Below are 20,646 nucleotides of genomic sequence, written 5' to 3' on the forward strand. Positions count from 1 at the left end.
AGCCTCATTCTCATAGCTGTATCTGTTAGTCAGCAATTTGAGCTAGTTAAGTAAATGTGTTTAGTAAGTTATTTGTTAGATAAGTTAAAGAAAGTTATGTTGGTTTAAGAAGTTAGGAAGTTATGCTATTTATAGTTAAGGAAGTAAGTCAAGGATGCAAGTTCAGGAAGTTATGTTAAATTAGTCAGTAAGTTAGGTAAGTATGTTATGCTAGTAATAAGTAAGTTTAATAAGTTTGGCATGTGAGTCATGTTGGTTGGTTTGTTGGTTGGTTGGTTGAGGAAGTACAGTAAACCGTGTATGCTGAGTAAGTTGGCAAGTCAAGTAAGTTATGCAAGTTGTCTGTCAGGCAATTATTTAGTTAAGGAAGTTGTGTTAATTAGTTTAGTCAGTATTAAGACAAGTATGTTGGATAAGTCAGCAGTCAGGTGCTTTGAATGTAACCTGTGACTTAGCTCTTGTATGTATTTCTCTCTTTCTTTTTCAGTGATTCAGGGCAAGTCAAACTGCACCCCAGTCTTTTCTTGTTGTTGTTGGTTTTAGGACGTCTCTACCCGTCTCCTATGGATGGTTCATCCTCCCCTCTGGGCTTAGCTCCCTTCATGCCCTTAATCATCAGGTAAGCTTACACATACCTTTACACAATATAGTTTGCCTTTAAATATAATGCAGGTTAGTTGGTGGGATGCCCTGAAATTCTCAACCTAAAAATAAAATATTGACCTAATTCAGCTATTTCTCAGTAATCCAGTCTTTCAGTCTGCTTCCTTTGCACATCCTCCCATCCTTCAGTTCAGTGAATCCATGCCTGCAATAGATTTATTCTGCAATAAATTTATCTGTAACCTCTAGACGTGCACTGCTGAGTAAATCTGCCATTTCTGCTCCCGTTCACATTCCAGTGAGTCACGGAACACTGTGTTCCTTCAGCTGGGGAGCAAAAGATGTGCTCGGATGAAAGAAACAATAGCAGGATGGTGTTTGTTTTGCCTCAAAATAAGGGTGGAGAAGTCTTGCTTCCACTGCTGGCTCTGATGACACAGCTTCTGGCTCTGTGTCTCAGCATGGATGCTTGCTACACACATCGACCAACACCATTTGAAATCCCATTTAGAACTGATGATGATGTTTTACAATTTCAGCACAGTTTTCAAGTAAAATACCAAAACCAATAAAACCTTTTTACCAAAACCTAGTGAGCTTCCTATGTAGGCAGCATTTTAAGATATCTTAGGTGCACTTCTGATGCAAAATCTTCAACTTTCCAAAGTTATACAGAATAATTATGCCACGTCCACATGTTATTCTTAGGCCACGTCCACACTAATATATATTTGTTTGAAAACTTAATTTTCCGGTTCCCTAATATCATCGTTTTCCAAAGTATGTTGTTCTAGAGAGCATTTTTTATGGAGTAAAACTACCAGCTTTCACTACCAACACAAGTTTCTTTCAGTAATTTGTCATTTTTGTGTCAAAAACGTTGGCCACATAGGGGCCTGGGTAGCTCAGCAAGCAAAGACGCTGACTACCACCCCTGGAATCACGAGTTCGAATCCAGGGTGTGCTGAGTGACTCCAGCCAGTCTTTCAAAGCAACCAGTTGGACCGTTTGCTAGGGATGGTAGAGTCATGTGGGTTACCTTCCTTATGGTTGCGATAAGGTGGTCTTCGCTCTTGGTGGGGCACGTGGTGAGTTGTGCATGGATTGCGCGGTGAATAGCGTGAGCCTCCACACACGCTAGGTCTCCGCTGTAACGCGCTCAGCAAGCCACATGATAAGGTGTGCGGGCTGACTGTCACAGAAGCGGAGGCAACTGAGATTTGTCCTCCAACCACCCAGATTGAGGTGAGTCATTGTGCCACCATGAGGAATTAGAGTGCACTGGGAATTGGGCATGTCAAATTGGGAAGAAAAGGGATAAAAAAAAAAAATATTTAAACATTGGCCACATGTGTAAATTTATCGGATAACCACACCAGCTCTTGCTTAGATTGACACGATGATGCTTCACCAGCAAGCTTACTCTTAAAATTAACTGATATATTTTTACAATGAAGAACATCAAGTGTAAAAAAACTTCTGCTGAAACTTGTGGTCCTGATAATGATGCATTTCTTACATAAACTGTCAGTAATTGCTTTCATTTTCAGATCAGCTCATTAAATGACAATCACATGAGCACATTCGGTACAGGTGTGCATACATGGAAAATCGCTGATGCCTTTCATTTTGGTGACCAAAAGCCTTGGCCTCTTACCAATTTCCCTTCTGTGAAATTATTCTGTTCTCTTCTGTGTTTATGCCTGCAATTTTTGTCCCCCCTCTCATGCACGTGCACACTCGGAGAGAGTCAGGCAGGAGTTTGTAGTCTTCATGAAACTTTTTTGGCCTTCTTTTTCTTCTAACACAGACTTTTCAGACTTTTTACAGACATCATTTAGGGTCTTGGATCACAAAGATGGGTGATTATTTTGCCTTTGCGACAAGTACTAGCCTTCAATGAGGTTCTGATACTGGTTCGCAGTCCTGCAGTGTAACTGCACCTACGACTGCTGTCTAATAAACCAATAAAAGCACAGCAATTGATGACATATGTCAGAGAGAGAGAGTGAGAGACATTCAGTTAAAAATTGTAATACTAGCTGGTCTTTATAATATGCAACATAAATATTTAGTTATTTAATGCTGACTTTTTGAACATACTATCAAAATTACCTCAAGTTTGCTTTGCAGAATGAGCAGTCCAAAAATTATTTTGCCCAGCCACTACTCAATCCAGCCACTTCAACTTGTTGTCTTTTCCAGGAAAATATTGTCAACATTAGTGCAAGGGTGTGCTTGGGTTTTGTCACATGACCATGAGGATGTCAGAACATGTTAACACAGATTGATTGTACAATTCCCAATCAACGCTGTCAATCATGACCAAAATCCTAAGGTCTATATTGTGCATTCTGACATAAAAGGCTGCACAAAGTACAAAGTCTGCCTTGGCTTTTACCCAAGATGTCTTTTGAAACCATATTGCGCAATCTGACAAGCAGCAATGGTAAAGGAAAGAAAAAATACACGCGCCTTAATAGAGCAAGTGTGTTTCGAGGCCCTGTGTGTATTTTTGTGTGTACAGTGGACATATGAAGTGGAGCAGAGGTGTGTGGGGGCTGTAGAAAGGATCAGTTCAAGTCCTCAGGGCTGGAGCACAGATAACATAGAACACAGAGGATCAGAACTTTCATTTAGATCAAGCTCGCCGGCCCGCATGCACCCTGACTGATCAGTGTCATAGCTAGCGAAGGCCTTTGCACACCAGAGGTGACGCGGTAATCCTAAACTAATTGCCACCGAATGGCCCTTTCACATTAAAAGCAAGGCGAATGTTCGCCATTAATGCATTCACGCCTTTACAATAGGTGGCACCAATCGACAAGCAATTTTACCCTGGTACTGTAGGTTTTTGTAAAACCACCATGGAACCGCAATATGGAAGACAAGCAAGCAAGTGCTCTAATGAGCAGAGTGAAAAAAGAAAATGTATATCTCTACAAGCTGTAGTAGCGATGACGATTTTGTTGTTGATTTGTTTAACGAGGAAGAAAACATTCGAGACACTTTCTCAAACTATTTCAATTAACCTGCTGGACAAGCTGACTGACAGTATTATCATGTAGACACAGTCTGAGGGTTGATTAGAAAGAATAGAGTGTAAAAAAATAATATTAATGGTTATCAGTTGGAAACAACACAAATACCACTGTCATGCATATTGTATATACTTGTGTTATGTACAGTTGTTTAAAATCACTGCATAATGCACACTCATAATGACTGTTAAAACAAAAGTTGTCAATTGGAGCAATACTGATTGTATCTTATAGCCATGTACATCTATTTCTGTTATACATTTTGTTCAAAACCCTGCATGTTACGAATTAAACGTGATTGTTTAAATGCTCCAAGAGTCTACAGTATATAATCCACACAATAAAACACAAATCCCAACCAACATCACCACATTTTTGGTATACAAAGGCACTTTGATACAAAGACATATATACAGAGTCACAGCAATAATATTAATATTATTAATATTTGGCGAAGAAAATACTTACACTCTGTAATGTTGATAAAAAAAAGTGATAAAAAGGTGTTGCGATATATTATATTAGAGATATAAGAGAACTCACGTAGGATTAAATGTCAAGGCAAAAAACACAACAATATGGAATACATTATGAAGACAATCCACATAAGATCATTAGATCATACTTATTTTTTTTATTTAAAGGGATGCAAGGCAGTGATGCAGAAATATAATTTACATGTTAAGAGAACCCATTTCAGTTATTATTTATTTATTTTTCAAATTTTAAGGCATTTAATGCAAATAAAATGCACCTCCTCACTGCAGGTTCAGGATTTCTTTTTTGAGGATAGCTTTTAATGTCGGTGGTCAAAACAGCTTTCTGTGCTTTAACGCTACCAGTTGTGCTGTTTTGGTAATTGGTTGGTTGATCAGTTTGTCGGTTGGTTGGTCGGTAAGTTTGTCAGTTAGTTGGTCAGTTTGTTGGTTGGTTGGTTGGCAGGCAGGTTGGTTAGTTGGTCGGTCAGTCGATTGTGTGGCTGATTATTTTAGTCTTGTTAGTTATGCTATTTTAGTTTTGTTGGTTGGATGGATGGTTGGTTGGTCAGTTGGCTGGACAGTTGGTTGATCTGTTAGTTGGTGAGTTATGTTAGTCATGTTAGTTATGTTAGTTATTTAATTACGTCAACTAATATGACTGATGTATGCCATAGCTAGCGCCCTTCTTTTCCCAGCCTCCATTAAGAACAGCACCAAACCTCACTGCCAGATATCCATGATCAACAAAGTCCCGTCTGCAAACACATGACAAGCTGATAATATAACTTTGGATGGTCAGACATCCAGGATGGATGGATGGACAGATGAACAGATTAAGAGAGGGATCAGAATCAATAAATCAATGCAGCTCAGCCTCTAGATGCAGGGTTGAAAGGGTTAAAGGACTGGTGGATCAGGGGCAGCCTGTTTCTTGTCAGTGGAAGTATGCAGACCCATCCACCCAAATGAAGCCCACATGTAGAAGATGTTAAATATAGCTGGGTCTTGGCTGCCAAGGCCTACTTCTCTCCTCAGGCATGTGTGTTTGTGAGTGTGTGTTTGTCCGGTGTTGATCAGGCTCCTTTGTCCAACAACACATCTGTTCTCAGCACTACACTTAAGGAATCTGTGCAGTTAATTATTATGCTGGTTGACAAATTAGACAACCCATGATTAGTTACCTGAGTAGAATGTGATTTCTGTTCCACAATCAGTGTTTAATTCTACTTGCAGATTTAGATTGTGCCCTCAGTGTTGTCAGCACAGTAATAAATCCTAGAGATCTGATCTCTTTGGTTGTCACACTCTAAATTTAGTATAGTGTGTTTAAGTCTTGAAAGCCTTGCCTTCGTGTCGGGTAGATCTGTAAAGATTTACTCTGTGAAATATTTGAAAAAGCAGGCTTTGTTGGGTTTACGTTACAAGCCACTCTCTGTTATCCAAGACTGTAAGCAAATATGGGTTCATTTAAATTCTGCAGAATCCTAATATAGTGAAAATCCATTTGCTAATATTTTTACATGGTATGCAAACAATGGTTTGCACACTGAAACATAAGTCATTCAGATATATTGGAGCCAGGACAGAAAACTTAAAAAACAATTATAATTATTATTTTTTTTTAAAAAGGTCACACCAGATTAATGTGGTCAAGTCATTTTTGTAATATGATAGCTGTTTTGATGCACTTACTAGCTTGACCAAAATTATTTACCAGGTCCACTAGCTGGTAGTCCAGCTGATTGTTCATTTAGACCAGCTTGGACCAGCTGACAACCACACAAAACCCCTACCACCTAAAGGTCAACATTAAATTACATTAGCTAGCAATTTTACATCCATAATGTGACATTTCTGAGTGAAACAGAATATCTAATGTGGAAAAAAATGAATGGTGGAGAGGATGAAAATGTTCAGGATATATTTATTTGTGCCCCTAAATAGCTGCCTTAATAGCTATCACTACTTTACTGGCTATTGGTTAACAGTATTTCCCCCAGCCACTTGATCTATTTGATGACAGCCGGAAACTAAAGTCATTTCAGACACAGGGCAAGTTATTACATTTTGACGAACTATTAGATTTTGTCGGTTGTTTGGTCAGTTAGTTGTTCAGTTAAGAATAACATGCACTGGTGAATTGTGCACAATATGGTCAGTTGGTTGGTTGGATGGTCGGTCAGTCAGTTGGTTAGTTAGTTAGGAATAGCTAAAGTCTTTGTAGCAAGTCAGTCCACTGGCGGCCATCTTTGGAACGCTCCCAGGAAGCTGTTTCCAGTCATGAAAGTGAAGCTCCTATCTCTTTAAAATCAGCTTTGAAATCTCAAAAATGGTTGGTCAAGATTACTTCCTAAGAACATATTTCAAGTCAGCAGTAAAATCTGACAGCAGTGGTATCATAAATTGTGCTTCTTTACTTCGGATTACAAAAAAAAAAAAAAAAAAAAAATTATCAGGCTTGTATAGCTAATGTACATGCGTGTTCTTGAGTTAATCTGTATCTAATTTTAATTTCTGTATCTAAAATGTTGATTGGCTGTTTTACCTGTTAGATGGGACTTCTTTTCTACATCTGTTGGCCACTGGGCGTTCCAGTTTCTCCCATTAATTTTAATAGAAGTGGCCCGTCTCTGCTAAATAGTCTCTGGAATAATGTGCACTGTTGTATTGTACACAATATGGTTGGTCGGTAAGTTAGTTAGTCAGTTCATTAGAAATAAGGTTCACTGATGAATTGTGCACTATATGGCAAATCGGTCAGTTGGTTGGTTGGTCGGTTAGTTGGTCAGTTAGTTAGGAAAAGCGTGCACTGATGAATTGTGCACAGTATGGTTGGTCGGTCAGTTAGTTAGTCAGTTCATTAGAAATAAGGTTCACTGATGAATTGTGCACTATATGGCAAATCGGTCGGTTGGTTGGTTGTTTTTTTTAGTCGGCCGATCAGATGGTTTGTCGGTTAATTGGATTGTTAGGTAGGAATAATATGCACTGATGAATTGTGCACAATATGGTTGGTTGGTTGTTGGGTTGTTTGGTATGTTGGTCAGTTAATAAGGAATAGCATGCACTGATGAATTGTGAACAATAGGGTTGGTCAGTCAGTTAGTTGGACAGTTAATTATAAATAAGGTTCACTGATGAATTGTGCACAGTATGGTTGGTCGGTCAGTTAGTTAGTCAGTTCATTAGAAATAAGGTTCACTGATGAATTGTGCACAGTATGGTTGGTCGGTCAGTTAGTTAGTCAGTTCATTAGAAATAAGGTTCACTGATGAATTGTGCACTATATGGCAAATCGGTCGGTTGGTTGGTCGGTTTTTTTAGTCAGCGGTCGGATGTTTGGTCGGTTAATTGGTTTGTTAGGTAGGAATAATGTGCACTGATGAATTGTAAACAATATGATTGGTTGGTCATTGAGTTGTTTGGTAAATTGGTCAGTTAGTTAGGAATAGCATGCACTGATGAATTCTTCACAGTACTGTATGATCAAGAGTGTATTTTAAGAAAGTAAATGGGGACAATTTTTATTTCATGTTGGCCTTTATTTGGATTTAGCTGGATATTCTGGTTGGAAGAACATCAAATTCAGCCCTTGCCTCACTAACTAAACTTCATTAAAATTAGCACTTGTCCCTGAATGTCAGATATAGCTGCACATTCTTAAAAAATGTCAAGTGTGTTTATTTGCAGATGTACTTTCTGGAGTTCGAAATGGCTGCATGTACTCTTTCTTATTTTATTTCTCAGAGTCAGTCTCATGTGCACCTCAAGAGCCAGAAGTGCTTGAATATATGGGATGTGTTATGGAGCTCTCGTACTGTCCATCGCACTCTCGGCCAAGACTCTATGTACTTTTGGAGCCAGGCTGAGATGAGGTTTGTTTGGTGATTGCAGACTGCCGAGTCATACTCTGGGGGGGTGGGGGTGGGGGGGGACTGTACCACCAGACCTAACAAGAGCCAGATGGCCTTTGAGCCGTAATGGCAAGTCGAGACTCAGAAAGCCCCCTGGAGATGGCTCGCCTCAGACTGCTATGTTTCTAAAATTACACCCTTCCAAACTCATTTCCTCTCCAAAGACTTTTAATGTGACAAATTAGCAATGATAGTTAACATATGAGGCCAAAAAAGGGGGAACAGAAGAGGCTTTGGCAGTCATTAGATCGAAATACGTGTATGTGCCGATGTTTTTGTGGCATGCGCTTTGATGCGTTTCTCCAGTTCTGTATTTACATTAATGCATAAAAGAAAGAATGAACACAACAGGTTAGGCTGGTTTTGTGTGTGATGTGTATTTTCATTCACAACGGGTCTCGGTTTGTGTGTGTGTGTCATGTGATGAGTTGTCTGTTGACTGTTGCCATGATGTGACTGCTAAAGGCAACATGTACAGTACATGTGTGTGTGTCTGTGTGTAAATGTGGAAGTCTAAATGTTGGTGGAATTTGAACCCAGCAGGTTAGGGTTCATATATCTGGCTGGCTGTTAGAGTAGGTGATTGATTGAAGTCATCTATTGGAATATTTGAAGACAAACAATACCAGGATTTGTTTTTGTTTTTCTAAGAAGGAGAAAAGGAGTAAAACTGATAGCTTGTTCCAGATCCAGACCTAAAACTCCTGATTCTACTTTGAACCCTGATAATCATAACTTATTTATCCAGTGTAAGATAAATTCCAAGTATGTAATTGGTAATTCTTAATTAACTGCAAATATGTAGTCATCCCTGCGATGCTATATTGATTTTCACACTCCAGCAATATTTTTAGATAAATTATTAATGTCAATGTCTTTAGGAAGAAAGGAGCTTGACCACCATTCAGAGCAAGTTTTAGAAGGCAACTGTAGCATTAGGTCAGATCAACACATAACTATTTCTGTTCAGCCAAAAATAACTCCAAAATAATAAATATACAGGTGCATCTCAATAAATTAGAATGTCGTGGAAAAGTTCATTTATTTCAGTAATTCAACTCAAATTGTGAAACTCGTGTATTAAATAAATTCAGTGCACACAGACTGAAGTAGTTTAAGTCTTTGGTTCTTTTAATTGTGATGATTTTGGCTCACATTTAACAAAAACCCACCAATTCACCATCTCAAAAAATTAGAATACATCATAAGACCAATAAAAAAAACATTTTTAGTGAATTGTTGGCCTTCTGGAAAGTATGTTCATTTACTGTATATGTACTAAATACTTGGTAGGGGCTCCTTTTGCTTTAATTACTGCCTCAATTCGGCGTGGCATGGAGGTGATCAGTTTGTGGCACTGCTGAGGTGGTATGGAAGCCCAGGTTTCTTTGACAGTGGCCTTCAGCTCATCTGCATTTATTGGTCTCTCGTTTCTCATTTTCCTCTTGACAGTACCCCATAGATTCTCTATGGGGTTCAGGTCTGGTGAGTTTGCTGGCCAGACAAGCACACCAACACCATGGTCATTTAACCAACTTTTGGTGCTTTTGGCAGTGTGGGCAGGTGCCAAATCCTGCTGGAAAATGAAATCAGCATCTTTAAAAAGCTAGTCAGCAGAAGGAAGCATGAAGTGCTCCAAAATTTCTTGGTAAATGGGTGCAGTGACTTTGGTTTTCAAAAAACATAATGGACCAACACCAGCAGATGACATTGCACCCCAAATCATCACAGACTGTGGAAACTTAACAGTGGACTTCAATCAACTTGGGCTATGAGCTTCTCCACCCTTCCTCCAGACTCTAGGACCTTGGTTTCCAAATGAAATACAAAACTTGCTCTCATCTGAAAAGAGGACTTTGGACCACTGGGCAACAGTCCAGTTCTTCTTCTCCTTAGCCCAGGTAAGACGCCTCTGACGTTGTCTGTGGTTCAGGAGTGGCTTAACAAGAGGAATACGACAACTGTAGCCAAATTCCTTGACACGTCTGTGTGTGGTGGCTCTTGATGCCTTGACCCCAGCCTCAGTCCATTCCTTGTGAAGTTCACCCAAATTCTTGAATCGATTTTGCTTGACAATCCTCATAAGGCTGCGGTTCTCTCGGTTGGTTGTGCATCTTTTTCTTCCACACTTTTTCCTTCCACTCAACTTTCTGTTAACATGCTTGGGTACAGCACTCTGTGAACAGCCAGCTTCTTTGGCAATGAATGTTTGTGGCTTACCCTCCTTGTGAAGGGTGTCAATGATTGTCTTCTGGACAACTGTCAGATCAGCAGTCTTCCCCATGATTGTGTAGCCTAGTGAACCAAACTGAGAGACCATTTTGAAGGCTCAGGAAACCTTTGCAGGTGTTTTGAGTTGATTAGCTGATTGGCATGTCACCATATTCTAATTTTTTGAGATAGTGAATTGGTGGGTTTTTGTTAAATGTGAGCCAAAATCATCACAATTAAAAGAACCAAAGACTTAAACTACTTCAGTCTGTGTGCATTGAATTTATTTAATGCACGAGTTTCACAATTTGAGTTGAATTACTGAAATAAATGAACTTTTCCACGACATTCTAATTTATTGAGATGCACCTGTATTTGCGCAAAACACAAAATTTCAATGCAGATGAAGGAGAAACAAGTGAGTAAAAGATCGCAATATATCATAGTTTTGAATAGCTAAGGTTATAATTCATTTTTCCACCTGACTTTACATCTTGTGCACAGTTGTGCTTTGTAATGCTCTTTAGTACAGTCAATTCTAGGCACACGCGCAGATGACGCACACAGAAATGAAGAAGTACGTGCAGTTACATAAATTGGGCTGGAAGTGCACACTGCACAGTCCATGCTGTTTACAAAATTTAAGTGCACTGTGCCTGAAAACAGACAGGTACGGGTCAGGAGCTTTAGTTAATGGACACATCAACCATCAGAATGTGGAAAAAATGTGATCTCAGTGATTTCAACCATGGCATGATTGCTGGTGCCAGATTAGCTGGTTTGAGTATTTTTGTAACTGCTGATCTCCTGGGATTTTCAAACACAACAGTCTCTAGAATTTCCTCTAAGTGGTGCCAAAAACAAAAAACATCCAGTGACCGGCAGTTCTGTTGACGGAACCACCTTGTTGATGTGAGAGGTCAAAGGAGAATGGCCAGACTGGTTCGAGTTGACAGAAAGGCTATGGTAAATCAGATAACCACTCTGTAGACAGGGTGTGACAGTTATGTTACCCAACATGCTAAATCAAATGGGCAACTTTAGAAAATTTGAAATTTTGGCATTTATTAGGGCTTGTTGGGGCAGTGTGAACCAGTTTTAGTGAGGTTTCATGTTTCAGTCTTCTTGCTCCAATGTCAATACACTGATCATAAGGCAAGTTGACATTGCAACGCCCCACCCTCCCCTCATGTATTAAACAAATACCTGCACCACATAAACTGCAAAAACTCTGTCACGTGTGCAGTATCTAACATACATTTAGTATACTGCTTATTTTTGTGATGCATTACAAGCCTATAACTCATTTTTTGGCTGTTATTGTAAGGTCACTGCCCAAACTTCACATGATGAATGACCCTGTGGCCTACACCCACTTGTGAAAGCATTAGCAATAGTTTGATAACTCTTGAACAAGTGAAATGGTACAGGTTGCTGTATTATGTAGGACCAACCAGTGGCTCTAGAAGCGTCATACCCATTCAAATTCAGGGCGCACATGCAGTGAATTTCGAATGCATACTCAATTTTGTATCTTAAAGTCGCAGTCTCACTTATCTCAACTAGTAGGCCAACAGATGTTGACACAGTGCGTTAAATGTTCATGTGTCATTTACTCACCTGTGATAATAGAATTAGAAATAAAAATCAAATCTAAAATATATTTATGGACTAAAATAAAACTAAAACTACAATTCATTAAAAAACTAAACAAAAACCGACAAACACAGTTTGCGAAATAACTGAAACTAAATAATAATTTTAAATTGAAAATTAAATAATTAAAACTAGTGTATATTAAAACTCAAAAATATATATAAAACCTTGATTATATGAAAATACATTATATAAATAGTATATACACCGATCAGCCACAACATTAAAACCACCTGCCTAATATTGTGTAGGCCACCCTTGTGCCGCTAAAACAGCGCCAACCCGCATCTAAGAATAGCATTCTGAGATGATATTCTTCTCACCACAATTGTACAGAGCGGTTATCTGAGTTACCTAGTAGACTTTGTCAGTTCTAACCAGTCTGGCCATTCTCTCATCAACAAGGTGTTTCCATCCGCAGAACTGCCGCTCACTGGTTAAAGTAAATCGGTTAAGAACATCAAACAATGTCTTAAATATCCTACATTTATTTCAGTTTCAGTTAAAAAGAGCACTCGCGCTCCATCTCCCCACACTTACACACGCTCACACACGCACACACACATTGAGACTCAAGTCGCGGCCAACAAATAGAGCCGCACCCTCATGACTTGATCAATACAACAATTTCTATTATCCAAAATAACTTTTAATGTTTCAATGTATTTTGCCCTAATCAGCATCCTTGGTTGCTAGTTCTAAAATTAGCAACAAAGGCTTGAGCTGTAACAAAGCTAGATACACTTGATCAATACAACTGTTTCTATATTATCTGAAATATATGTGGGAAACACTCTTGTGCTCCCCATCTCTTTACACACTCCCACACACATGGACACACATTATACGCGTAATGTACACACTTAAGGCCCAGACATACTCATGAGAGAAAAACAGAGTTGTCATGTCAGCCCACTCCTGCATCTCAGTGGTGATGGAAAAAAAAGTTGTTAAGGTTTATAATGGGAATATGGCGACATACATCTTGGCGATTTTGAAGCGATGTTACTTCTGACGAGAGCTGCAACAAAAAAAAGGTAATCCCAGAAGCGAGATATCTCATCTCATTTTCTGAGTTTCTCTCTTTCGATCCCTCAAATACAAACTCACACACACATGAACAAACACACTAACTTATTACTCCGGTAAGTGCTCCAGCAAAGCAGCGCAAGCCTCTGTTTTCGAATTAGCAATGAAGGCTTGAGCTGTATTAGAGTGGAATAATTGACTCCGGCCCATTGAATTGTTAAAAAACAATGCACATCCGAGGTGCAACGGTCACTCCGCTGCGCGTCCTCAGGTGTGCATAATTTTCAACAATTCAACGGTCTGTCGTAAATTATTCCTTACATATATATAAATACATAAATAAATACATATATATATATGTACGTTCAGAAGGAATTTTGGAAAATTCTTCTTTACAGAACTGCTTCAGCTCAGCCATATTCTTATGATGTCTGGTGTGAACAACTCTTGAGGTCATTCCACAGCATCTCTATTGGGTTAAGGTCTGGGCTCTGACTGGTCCACTCCAAAAGGTGGATTTTCTTTTTTTAAGCAATTCTGTATGGTATTTACTTCGATGTTTAGGGTTATTGTCCTGCTGCATTACCCAACTACTGCTGAGTTTTAGCTGGCGCACAGCCACCCTGACATTATCCTGTAGGATATCTTAATAAACTTGGGAATTCATTTTTCCCTTGATGATGGCAAGTGGTCCAGGCCCTGAAGCAGCAAAGCAGCCCCAAATCAAGATGCTCCCACCACCGTACTTAGCCGTTGAGATGATGTTTCCATGTTGGTATTTCTGTGTGCCCTTTTTTATGCCATACATAGTGCTGCATGTTCTTGCCAAACAATTCAACCTTAGTTTCATCAGTTCACAAAACATTTTCCCAGTAGCGTTGTGGAGTGTCAAGGTGGTCCTTGGAAATGTCAGGCACACAGAAATGTTGTTGTTGGAAAGCAGTGGCTTCCTTTGTAGTGTCCTGCCATGGACACCATGCCTGTTTAATGTTTTCCATGTAGTAGACTCATGAACAGAGATGTTAACCAGTTCCAATGATTCCTTCGAGTCTTTAGCTGTCACTCTAGGGTTCCATTTTACCTTATTGAGCATTTTGCGGTGTGCCCTTTGAGTCATCTTTGCTGGACGGCCACTTTTAGGGAGAGTAGCCACAGTACTAAATCGTCTCCATTTATGGACAGTTTGTCTAACTGTGGACAGATGAATATCTAAGCTCTTTAAGATAACTTTGTAACCCTTTTCAGCTTTATGCAAAGCAACAGTTCTTGATTGTAGGTCTTCTGAGATCTCTTTTTTTGCAAGGCATGGTCCAAGTCAGCAGATGCTTCTTGTGAATAGCAATCTCAAAATGTTTGAGTGCTCTTTATAAGTCAGAGTAGCTCTAACCCACACCTCTAATCTTGTTTCATTAATTGGATACCAGGTTTGCCAACTCCTGACTCTAATTAGCTTTTTTGACATCATTAGCCTAGGGGTTCACATACTTTTTCCAACCTACATTGTGAATGTTTGAATGATGAATTCAATATGTACAATAAAATACAATAATTTGCTAGATATTAATTGAAACGGAATGTGTTTTAAGACAAATGTATACATAAATGCAGTTGCATCCAAAGGGTTCACATACTTTTTCTTTTCTCACACACACACACACACACACACAATGTATATATTCTAGGGAACCTACCTCTGGCTCTTTGGGTTTGTTTAAGGGAATGCAGTGATATTCCATCCAGTCATGCATTGTACCATGTTTTCCTCCTGGGAACCATAGTAACAAAACTTTATATTTCATTTGTTATGACGTGGGTTTAATAAACCCCTTCAAGAAGGTGTTATCGTACAGTGTGTCTCTTTCAAGATACAAACATCATTCCTGGTTTGAGGTCAGTGAAGTTAGAGTTTTCTAACTCATTTGTTCAGGGAGAGAATGCTAATATTAACTCTAACTTGTACCTTCATTTCTATCCATTCATCTCTCAAACATCCATTTGTTAATCTACTAACATGATTTTTTGACCCTACTTAATTTTTCTATTTTTATTTTTTTTCCTGTCCCACATTTTTAAGATGGATATTCCCTATTTCATGTCTTGCAAGCTTTTTGGAGGAGTTTCCAGAACTTCTGATAACCTTTTTTGATTTAGTAATTGTAAACCACTTATCTCAGTTATTGGTTTGCTTTCAAAAGTTCAGCTACACCTGACTGAATTAGTTTTACATGATCTTACAGACCTTTTGATCTAAAAGCCTATGCTTAAATGCTTGAAATTAGATTTGTAGACAAAAAAAAAAATACTGTGCCTTTTATTGGAATTCCTTGGCTTAACTAAAAATATGTAAGGACATAAAAATATGCAAGCATGCATGGGAACTCAGTCAATGCTGTTTAAAAAGCACCCTAGGTAGCACCTCATGAATTTGGTTAAGAAATGGCCCAGAGTTGTAAAATTGGCAAAGGGTGGCTACTTAGAAGAATCTAAAATATAACAGTTTTCATTTAACATTAGTCACTGCATAATTCCCAAACTTCAATTTGTGATATTTCATAGTTTTGATGACTTTATCATAATTCTAAAATATGCTCCTAAACTATCATTTTCAAGCCTTTACAAGGATCCTTTCGAAATTCCTTATTTATTCCTTAAGTTACTCTGAGTTGGAGGGTTCATGAAGTGACTGAAATATAATTGTGGACCTGTTTTCCCTTGTATTGTGTGTTTAGATGTAGTCGATCTGCTGTATACCGTACTCGTGAAATGGCCGCGAGAGCCCTGGTTCCATTTGTTCTGGTGACCCAAGTTCCCTCCACCATCCAGACTCTACTGGAGGAGCTGCCTCAAGAACCTGGACCAGGAATCCAACAGAACCACATACATGGAACATTGCTGCAGGTCTGTGAAGCCTCCTTAGCCACACGATCTACACAGAAACCAATTCAATTTTTTTATTACGAACTGCTGTTACATTACGTATACTTGAATAATGGTTTTCATGCCAAATACTCGGTGTGAGTAGGTCTTTTTTTAATGTTTATTTTTTACCTTTTTTTCCACTGTAGCCCTTCCCACTTTGAATTCTCATTGGTCCAAAATCCAGCTACGCATAACTGTCCATTAAACGTTAAATATGTTCTCATCGGCTGTGATTGTCACGTCAAGAACAGTTTCAGTTCAGTTTGGACAGACAGATTCCTTGTTACTGGAATCTTATTGCATTACATCTGGTTAGGACACGTAAGAGGGGAAGGGCTGGATTTAGTGTTCTTTCATGCTGTGGCTGCAGTATATCTTCATGAAGCTCCTGCAGATGTGGAAGGGTATATCTGACAGAATTTCGAGTGAGAGATGTTGTGTGGGTGGGTGTTCTGGTGACAGGTGGTGGCAGATAACTCTCTTCTGCTGCATTAAATGTGGAAATGGGAGAAATTCTTCAAGTCTTTATGTGAAATGCCTGCTGGGGCTGGATGAAAATATTGATTTAACGATGCATCACAATCTTCATTTAAACAATCTTGTTATCTATTCTTAAATTCCAAGATCGATCTTTTACTCTATGCACAACCCTCTACAATATGAGTAAATCACTTGCATATGCAACCAAAATTCACTCTATGCAACTAAAAATGTCTGAGATTAGCCACTGGTTGGTGAATGTTCAGATTTCGCTCTCCAGTGATTGAGAAGTATATTGGTGAAGAAGTTCAACACCAAGATCCTATTATTGCGTGTTGAGAGTAAAAAGTTTGGTTTTAGTTTGACCCGTTCTGTGTAAGCAGACTGTAATGCGTGTACAAACACGAGATCCACACAATCAATTATATTTATTCTTTTCTTTACAGTTGTCAGTTGTTGATCAGAAAAAACAAAAATAAACATTAGCACAGATGCGTCCTCTCTTGTCTATTTGTGTGCGCTCAACCAAAGCACATACACACTTTAAGAGACAGTACCGGTTTTTAGCAAGTGTTCTACAAGTCAATGTAAATACTTATAAATAGTACAAATTATGCATGTGAACAATAAACAGTTAACAAAATATAATGTATGCAATATAATATATGCAATTTAAAGAAATACGTGGATGTGTACATTTTTAAAAAGCTAAAATGTGGCAAATAATGAAGAACTAATGATAAAATCAAATTTGTAAAATTTATATTTTTGTAACATACCTAGTTACAAAGTCCCCTTTATAAATAACAGCATTAGCTGCATAATGGATAATTATAACTGAAATATACCCATATGAATTGAATCGAGAGGTTGTGAATTAATTTTCAAACTTCCAGTCTTCCTCTCCCTTGCGGTTTTGTTTTGTTTTTTTCTCATCATCTTGTTCCAATATGCACTTTTTGTTATCAGACTGTTTTGCTTTATTAAAAGAGTGTGCGTAGCAATAGGTGGTGGTCTAATTTACATCATTTTGACCCAATGCCCTTTTTTCTTTTTTATTGTTATTATGCATTATATTAAATATTTGTCATTGTAAAACTTTTTATTAAATATTAATAAACATTTTATTTTATTTGTAATAGTTTATTTTGATTTTTAAAGTGCATACTGGATTAGTAAATGTTTGTTACATGTTTTTGTGAGAAAATAAAAATTACAAATAAAAATTAAAAAAAAGTATATGCAGGATCTAGGTTAAAGAAAACTAAGGAATGAGAAAGAGATAGAGAGCTCTTTGTTTTCCTCTATGTAACTATGTCGTTTTTTATTCCCTGAGACACAGTGGCTTGCTCTTTACTCTTTGAATATGGAAATCATAGATGTTCATGACTGTTTGTATAAAATAGGAACAGATAACAGATTCTGGGTGTAATTGTGTGTGTGTGTGTGTGTGTGTGTGTGTGTGTGTGTGTGTGTGTGAGAGCGAGAGAGAGAGAGAGTGTGTGAGTGAGTGAGTGAGTGAGTGAGTGAGGGGGTGTGAAGCATGTTGAGATCAGCTGGTGATAGTGTCATAATGTTTTTATTGGAGATCTTCCCTTACTGGTATCTGATGTGAATACCTGAAATGCATGCAGGACTGGTGTACGTGTGGACTGAGGCATCAGCAAAACAAGAGATAGAGGTGGCACTGCCCACGCATGACTTTTGTGTGTGTGTGTGTGTGTGTGTGTGTGTGTGTGTGTGTGTGTGTGTGTGTTCCTATGCCAGTAATGTATCAGTATGTAATTTCTGCATCATTATCAGTAAATGAAATTGTAAAAATAAATTTTTTATAAATATGAGTGGTACTTGGCACAACTTGCCACTTGCGTATTGATACAGATTTCCAGATTCTATTCCAATTCACACACTTTTGATTCGCTTCCGATTTAGTTTGGGTATATTTCTGTTATAATGACCATTTTGCTTACATATGAAAGAAATTCACCCTCAGCTAATGCTGCTAATTATACGGGGGACCTTCCAACTTGGTACATTATGAAAATATTAATTTGACAAATTTGGTCACATTTTTGTTCGCTGAATATAAGCAAATGTTACAGTGTGTTGTCATTTGAACAGAAAACAGACATGGTGCAAGAAAGTGAAAGAGGAAAACAAAAAACAGAACTGGAACTGTGGGGTGGTGGGGGGTGGGCAGGTTGCAGATGTTGTTGTTCAGACTTGAATTAAAGACTTTTTGTTGTTCTTCTGAATGAATTATGTCCAAGCACGCTATACAAATAGCTTCAACATATACAGACCTCTGCTAAGTTTAAATTACGTAGCACACCCTCACTTTCACACTACAAAAAAAAAAAAGTATGCCACAACCCTAGATTTGCATTACTGCCTTTTCATATCAGGACAAAATGAAGTCAGCAGTGTTTCAGAGTGCCATTTTGATTACAAAACCAGCTTCGCTGAGTAAAACGCTTGAACCCCACTGAGTTCACCAAAAAATCCCTGTTGACCCAACTCACCGTTCTCTTTAGAAACCGGCTAATGAGGAAAACAGATTGAGCAGCACTAACCAAACCTGAAGCTTCTGCCCCTTCTTAAGCATTCTCATAGCACTGCCACTCACCCACACTCCAACAGCGTCTTATTTAGACGTCCTGTGGAACATCCAGGTCCCATGGGGAAATTCATCCACTGTGTGTTTTCAAAACAATAAATCAGATCAGCTGACATGGTTCACTCAATGGGGGTTGAGCATGCATACACACATACTTTTAAGGGAAAATACTATAGTGTGTGCTTCTTTTGTTGGGCTTGTGACCTCTTCACTCTAGTATGTCTTAAAAAATGTTTAGTGCATGTATATTAGTTTTGAAGCCATCTGTATCCTAGTGTACGACTAAAAGTAAAAGAAATAATTACAAAAAATAAATGAATAACTATCAGCAGATATACACATTTTAAATTTGCATTATTTCTCTTCCCTGGGAACAGACTAAACAAACACAACAAAGTGACAAGGGATACAAGCTATCTCTAAATCTGACATTTTGAAATTTGGGAAATGTTATTTGTAGCCCCGCCCACAGTGAAATCTCAGTGGTCGGAAAATCCTGCTCCACTGTATTTTAAACATCAAATATGTTTTATTGTCTGCGATCGTGTTGCGTCACACGGCATTTTTTGGCTTTCCTTGTAGACAGGCAAATTACTTGTCACTGGAAACGTGTTGCATTGTTCCTGATTAGGACACCATGTAAGTGTATCAAGATCTTTATGTGTTTGTTCTTTGTTGTGCATTGCTGGCAAAAGCCTAAATTCTGTGGCTGCTCCAATCACTACCAGCCTTTGAAATACGCTTACACAAGCTTTGTTTCTGATGTCGGGAAAAGCCTGTAAAATAAAAACATGTCAAAGTGATGAGACAAATGGGCCTAATTAGATTCAGATTGTGTCAAGACTTTCCAAAACTGCTCGTATAAAAGCATCTGCCCAGAGGTTGGCTTTTACAAAAATTCCTTGTTTGATTACCAGGCAGACATTGTTAATGTGTCAAAGGTCAGCATCTAGCCTACACTGTCCTCCAACATTTCTGGTGTTCATTTGTGCGTGCGTCTTTTCTATATGCGTGCATGCATGCACTGTGTACACCCTGTTGAATTATGGACCTCAATGGGGTGTTTGTTTTTGCTTTTAGCCATTGCCTTTGGTTTGTGGTCATTCACTAGTTGTGTAGTTTGTCACTATAAATACATGCACTTCCCTCCGAGGGAGCAAGAGAGGCCAGCCATCACAGGCCTTCCCCCTGACGGTGTTAGCAGGACTGGACTAAATGTGTGGGAGACTGGGTGTGGGCCGCCAGTGTTGAGGGGTGTCCGCAGCTGGAAGGCCTGGCCTGGTATTTCATGGTCAAACTTGTTTTGCCCTGTGTCTCTCCCGCTCAGGGTATAATGAATGGCTTCCATGTTTTGGCCGCAACCCAGTAAAGAGACTATTTCAGCCCAGCATACACTTTTTAACTGGGTTATCATCAAATAACCGTCTTCTATCCATTTGCTATGTTTCTCTACTGTCCTTCTCTCCATCTCTCTCTCTCTCTCTCTCTGATTTCTCTGTCTGATCTTTCTCTCTTTGATTTCTGGCTAATCTCTCTTTATGATTTTTGTCATAAATCTTTGATTTTTCTGTCTGATCTTTATGATTTATGTCTGATCTCTGAATTTTCTGTCTGATTTCTCTGATCACTCTCTATGACTCATGTCTGATCTCTCTATGGACTTTGTGTCTGGTCTTTCTCTTAATGATTTCTGTCTG

General features: G+C 38.6%; 1 protein-coding gene across 3 annotated transcripts in view; it reads left to right on the forward strand.

The window, feature by feature from the left end:
* Nucleotides 1-20,646, forward strand: part of LOC127412164 (thyroid adenoma-associated protein homolog) — a 128,706-nt gene that overhangs the window by 66,344 nt on the left and 41,716 nt on the right. For all 3 annotated transcript variants that reach the window (XM_051648306.1, XM_051648308.1, XM_051648307.1), the window contains exons 28-29: nt 488-619; nt 15,663-15,831. In XM_051648306.1, the coding sequence (XP_051504266.1) occupies nt 488-619; nt 15,663-15,831 (301 nt within the window). The remainder of the gene's footprint in view (nt 1-487; nt 620-15,662; nt 15,832-20,646) is intronic.

Source organism: Myxocyprinus asiaticus, chromosome 21, assembly GCF_019703515.2.
Source record: "Myxocyprinus asiaticus isolate MX2 ecotype Aquarium Trade chromosome 21, UBuf_Myxa_2, whole genome shotgun sequence".
Lineage (NCBI taxonomy): Eukaryota > Metazoa > Chordata > Actinopteri > Cypriniformes > Catostomidae > Myxocyprinus > Myxocyprinus asiaticus.